A 6,159-nucleotide genomic window follows, 5' to 3' on the forward strand; every position below is an offset into this window, starting at 1 on the left:
CCTCTCTTTCTCTATTTGTCCATATATCCCTCTGTCTCACCCTCCCTCTCTCTTTCTCTCTCTTTCTCTTTCTCACTCTTTCCCTCTATATTCCATAAAACACACGCTGATACACACACACACACACACACACACACACACACACACACACACAACTCATTCTGCAGAAAAACACACGTATTCTGCACAAATACACACGCCCTCCCACTTTCTTACCCCCCCTCTCTCTCTCTCTGTCTTCTCTCACGCTTGCAGTATGTATTTCTCATCATCTCTCATACACACACCACTCGAGCACCTATACACTCACATGTACAAATTTCCGCCCCTTCACTCACTTCTCGCTCTCTCTATCTCTCTCCTCTTTCGAATAGTTTTCATTATCTCACACGTTATGTTTCTCCTTTTGTCTGCTCCTCTCTCACTCTCTCTTTCTCTATCTCTTTCGCACACACACACAAACACACACATGCACACACACACACACACACACAGATCTATATGCACGCATTGTAATATCTTTGTGCCCATTATACTAGTCGCTCCTATCTCTCTCTCTCTCTCTCTCTCTCTCTCTCTCTCTCTCTCTCTCTCGCTCTACTGTATTACGCAACGTATCATTCACTACAACAGCCACCACCACTATCAATACAATCACCAATAACAACAACACCACCTTCCCAAACAACTGTATCTTCACCCCCCTGTACTGTTCTTTGTATTAATCTTACTGACTCATGCCTGCGAATCATTGCATAATAAATGGGTAATTCGGTATATATTGAGCAATCTCAACACATATGTCAAAACACTATGACTTAACTTCCACATACTTCCACATTTCTTACTCGTCACAATCACTGGACTTTGACCCAGTTGGAGCACCATTTTGAAAGGTTTAATAGAAAAAAAATTTATCTGCCTTCTCGCCGCCCTCAAGAACTTCAGTTTTATTTTGATTTTGCGTGTGTATGTGTGTGTGTGTCTGTGTCTGTCTGTCTGTGTCTGTGTCTGTGTTTGTTCTTGTTGTTATTATTGCTGCCACGATGATGATGATAATGTTGTTGTTTTCAGATCTGGGACTTATTCTATCAATTCTCTATAGCTGAACCGCTAGGGGATCTATTCCATCTCAATCACAGGTTTTTTAATTAATTTGTTTTAATCAAACAGTTTGAAACTTCGAATACTAGTAGAATTTCTCACGTAGAACACTGCTTACTCTGAACAGGTTGCAGAGATTTGGTATTTTAGAAATTATTTCGTGTTAAAGTTGTATTTGAGTAATTTCAACGAAAGTATTCGGTTGAAGAAAGCTCCTTCTGTTTGCGATAGTAATCGAAGAGGAACATCTTCCGGGTCATCTCTACTAAATGTCACCCCTCTATTCTATTCGTACGGCGAGCGAAGATGATGTCATCTTTGTCCTTTCTTCCTTTCTAGTCAGCACCGTGCATTCCTTACTCTTTCCCTCCCTTCTACACTGTCAATTAACAACCAGAGAGCGAACTTGTCACTGCGGCTACAATTACCGTATTTTCGGGTGTATAAGCCGCTATTTGTTTTGTTTTACCTTTATCTTTTGATAATGCTATTTTTTTTTATTCAATAAAGACTGTTATATTGACGAAATGTGTTTGTTGTTGATTATAGTAAGATAAAATCATTACAATAACAATAAATCTCAGAGTTGTAAAATAAGCCATTTTGAAAATACACATACGTCAACAGCAAAAAAGCTAGCTGCGGACTCATTGCTGTATGGTGCTGATTTTTCGAAGAGTGGTGGCATTTAGTAGAGATGACCCGGAAGTTATTCCTCTTTAATTACTATCGCAAACAACAGTAGTTCATAAGAGAACCAATGGATAAGCGGGGCTTATCCCTTGGTTATGTTCTCATAACTGTTTCGCTAATCCAATAACAACAATACAACGTATGTAACGGTTTTTGTGCATTTACAGAGAATACCGAACTGTCTTACATAGGATCTGTTTTTAGGAAATCCCAATAAGTTATGAATACCCAAATTGTGAAGTCAGTTATGTAATAACATAAAATTAGTTACCTGATAGTAAGAATTCAAATAAAGTAGCCTCGAAAAGGGCTTTAATGCGTTTGGGAGAGTATATAGAACTTCGGAGGAAATACTAATAAGGTATGTATACCATAATCGTGAAGCATGCTACTTAATAACAGGCTAATCAGATATGAGATAATAATAATTCAAAATAATTTCGTTTTGGGATTTGCATTGCAAAATACTTTGTGTGCGTTCGTGTGTTGAAGGATATTCTGTTGTGTCTGGGGAGAGTTATTCTCTTTTAGTGCCTTATAACTTAACACACTCACCGGTAAAAATTTCCACTCATTTACTTATTTATTTTTCTAAAATTTTCGTTGCGTCTTGCAACCTTTTCAATGGTTATTCACACCGTCCGTTATTCACACTGCATTCCTTTTGATTGTTTCTGCGCATGTGTGGGGGTTTAGTGTGTGTGTGAATACACATGTATGTATGTATGTATGTATGTATGTATGTATGTATGTATGTATGTATGCATGCATGCGTGTTTGCATGTATGCTTGTGTGCATTTGTTTATATGTATGTATGTGTGTACATTTGTACATTTGTATGCATTCTGCATATTCATGTGTTTGTGTGTTTCTAAGTATGTGAGTGCATGTGCACCTCTGTCTCCTTGTGTGTGCATTACTGAGTGTGTTGTGTATGGGTTTTTTCAACTATGTACTGTGTTTGTACGGATGGATGTGCATCTCCATATGTGTGGACGTGTGTCTCCATATGTGTGGACGTGTGTCTCCATATGTGTCCTTCTGTTAAGTGAAGTGTGTGTGGATATATTGTCATGTGTTTCAGTCTTCATTTGTATATGCGTGTGTATGTGTGCTTGTAAATTCATATAACCTATATAACTATCCGTCTGTATGTTAATACACATATACACATATACACCCACCTACACATACAAACATCTATCTACATAACAGCCCACTAACTATTCTACTCTACCTGCATAAACTGTGGGTATGAGGGTAAGGTATCTACTACGTATATTTCCTATTTAGTATTGGGTAAGTTTCATTTATGAGGACATACTTCTGTAATTGTCTGAGTGTTGGGTCCTTTGGATGCTTCAATAAGAAGCAGCTGTCACGTTGACCCAGGTTGACTCCATGTTGGTCCTTGACATGTTGGTAGAGTATGGATGACTGTTTTTTTCTCATCATATTGTTTCAAATGTTCATTTAGTCGTTCCGCAATGCTCTTAAATGTCTCTCCCATGTTATCTTCATGGTCTTTACAAACAACTTCTATGCATCTTATGCTGTAAACAACATTTCTAGTTGTACAGTTATTGCCAGGGCTAATTCTACATACCATGCAGTTATCATTGGTGCATATGGTATTCTCAAAGGGGCACCTCCTACATAGTTGTGATCTGACGGAGTTCCCTGCCTTTTCAACAATCTTAATGTTGAGTTTGGTCTCCTTCAAAGCTTTCCTAAATCTACGGGCTAGTTCTCCATGGATGTGGCCTCTACAACCATCACTCCTTGATATTTGTCGGTTTTATACCACGTGTTCACCCTCTTTGCTTTGTCACAAGTTCTTTGTATCCTATTCCAGTCTTTGTTTCCATATCTAGAGCACGTATCACTGGTATCATTACATATAATGTTACCTAATTTATTTCTAGCACCCCTATAACTTCAAAGATATTTCAGAAAATGACGTTTTATCATTAGGAAAGAATTGTTTCTTAATTAGCACTTTTCAATCAATGTTATGGCAGTCTGTTAATAAACCGGTTTCCATTTAGCATGTGTGCGACGCTTCTCTTGCGGTTCAGTTTATATATATTTATATATATTTATATATATAGTGTAATGTTATATCTTCTATATTGGTACAATGGTTTATAAACACTGTTACATTTGTTACATTTATCGTTTGTTCTCTTATTCATTAAGTCACATGTAATTTTACAATATGATTTGATACCGATGTACATTGAGCCTTTATCTTCGTTCAAACTTCACCCAAACACCATTTTTAGGAACCAGTAACAAAGCCTCCACCATTATAAGAGGATTCTGCAATAGAAAATTTGAAATATTATATTTCTTTAAAAAGTCCTTAGATATTCAACAAATGATATAACGTTATCCCTGCACAACCTACAACCTGCTAAGCATCACATGTTCCAGTAGAGGGAATGTGATCAAGTTGACCATTTGAACAGCAGAGCTTGCTTCAGTGTGGCTATGGATCAGGAGGTACGAGTCCGTCGAGTGAGGAGTGAACAGTGCTTCCAGGTATACTCAATAACCTCAGAAACTATCACAGATGATATATCCAGGATTATATATTTTTTAAATAATCAAGTAGAAAATTCAAAAACTTCAAATGGTTGGGAGAAATTTAACCAGGTCCGAAATCTTTAAGAATTCGCTAACCAATATAAAATACCTTCACCGGTAGACATTGTTGCATGTATTCATGCAACATGCACTGCTCTTGCTGAAACGAAACTAATAACAACCACAGTTGACATAGAGGTACACATGCATACCAAAGTATCTGGTATTTTTCTCCCGACAGGACAGGAAAGAATGACTTCATAGAAGATGTGTCATGTACATCAGTCAAGATGTCACATTCTTAATTTTACAGTCGAACACAAACATGTTTAGTGATACACCAACAATATATTTAATGTCAGACGTTGTATAGCATATCGTCCACCGGTTCCTCAAGATACGACTACAACCTTCAAAGCAACTGTTGAAAGATAGAAGAGGTTTTAGGCAAACTGGATCAACACATACTGTAGCTTTCTTGGCTGATTTAAACTCAAATCAGGTTACCAGTAGACATTGTTGCATGTATTCAGGCAATATACACGGCTCTTACTGAAACGTATCTAATAACAACGAAAACGAGAAAACAGAAAACGAAGCCCGGTTTTAGAAACAATAAATCGAACTCAGAGGAATTTTATGAATTTGCAGCAGGTCCAAATTCGGTTCTTTAGAATATAAGACCATTGTCCCAAAGAAATAACTCACTGACTGCTGACCCCAAAACGACAAGAGAAGTACTCAATAAACAATTCAAAAGTGGTCTGTCTCTTTGTTTTTTTCTTAGACAATAAGAAATATATAGAAATAAGCCACATTCAAGACAGCAGCTCTCAAGGGAAGTAGTTATCGTTCGCGTTGACAAAATGGAAGAAGATATTATGTAAGATGTTATACAGAAATTAGGTTAAACAAAGCGCCAAGCCACATCTTCCACTAGGATCTCAGCAAATCTCTTAATACCTCTTCCAAAGCTTCGTTACAGGTGATAAACTTCACCTTCACAATAAAATAGTTAAAACAAGAATTGCTACGTACTATGAAGCAGAGCAGATGCTAAAATCATAGACATATTTCAGTAACGTACAACCGGAACAAACCTGACCTGGGATGTGAGCACATATCCCAACTCAGATTTCTGAGAGTTAACTATAGCTTTAATACATAAAGGAGCGACCATCAGAAACAAATGCCCAAGACCGTACCAAGTAGCGATGTTCCATTGCCATGGGAACCAAAAACTTTGGGAAGAAATCAAACGGCAGGAGAGTAAGGCTCGACAAAATCGACCTCACCTTCCACCAACATTACCATGCAGTCAATGGCATCGACTCTTCTATCCAAGAATCGGTCTACATAATCGACAATGGCATCACCAGAAATGAAGCAGTCACAGTAGAAGAAACTAAATTTTCGGATACGCGATAAAGTCGACGATGACAAAATAAAAATAATAGAATATCCTCATTAAACTTTCCAAAATTGAACCAATCAAAAATAAAGCACTTACTTCTGTTTTTTCTGTGGGAAGTATTTTGAAATTCCGAATCATTTGGACAGCTGCTACCTTGAACTCCAGCTTGGCCAGTCTCATTCCAAGACACATTCTTGGTCCTGCACCAAATGGTAAGTAGGTGAACGGCACCTGTTTAGACTTCGCTTCTTCACTAAATCTGTAAATAAGAAACTTACATCTATGAATAAATAACCCAGTTTAATTCCAATCGTATTATGTATATCGAGGAGTACATTATCACATGTCTGACTTGGTA

General features: G+C 37.5%; 2 protein-coding genes across 2 annotated transcripts in view; one reads left to right on the forward strand and one right to left on the reverse strand.

Moving 5' to 3' along the window:
- Positions 1-6,159, forward strand: part of LOC106868831 (cytochrome P450 3A7) — a 388,137-nt gene that overhangs the window by 237,891 nt on the left and 144,087 nt on the right. The gene's annotated exons all lie outside the window — the stretch shown is intronic.
- The window catches only part of LOC106868827 (cytochrome P450 3A31-like), a 90,100-nt gene continuing 87,861 nt past the window's right edge, over positions 3,921-6,159 (reverse strand). The window contains exons 13-14 of the mRNA XM_052976961.1: positions 5,898-6,060; positions 3,921-4,120 (exon numbers count right to left, since the gene is read on the reverse strand). Coding sequence (XP_052832921.1) covers positions 4,046-4,120; positions 5,898-6,060 — 238 coding nt within the window. The 3' untranslated portion in view covers positions 3,921-4,045. The remainder of the gene's footprint in view (positions 4,121-5,897; positions 6,061-6,159) is intronic.

This window comes from Octopus bimaculoides, chromosome 26 (assembly GCF_001194135.2).
Source record: "Octopus bimaculoides isolate UCB-OBI-ISO-001 chromosome 26, ASM119413v2, whole genome shotgun sequence".
Classification (NCBI taxonomy): Eukaryota; Metazoa; Mollusca; class Cephalopoda; order Octopoda; family Octopodidae; genus Octopus; species Octopus bimaculoides.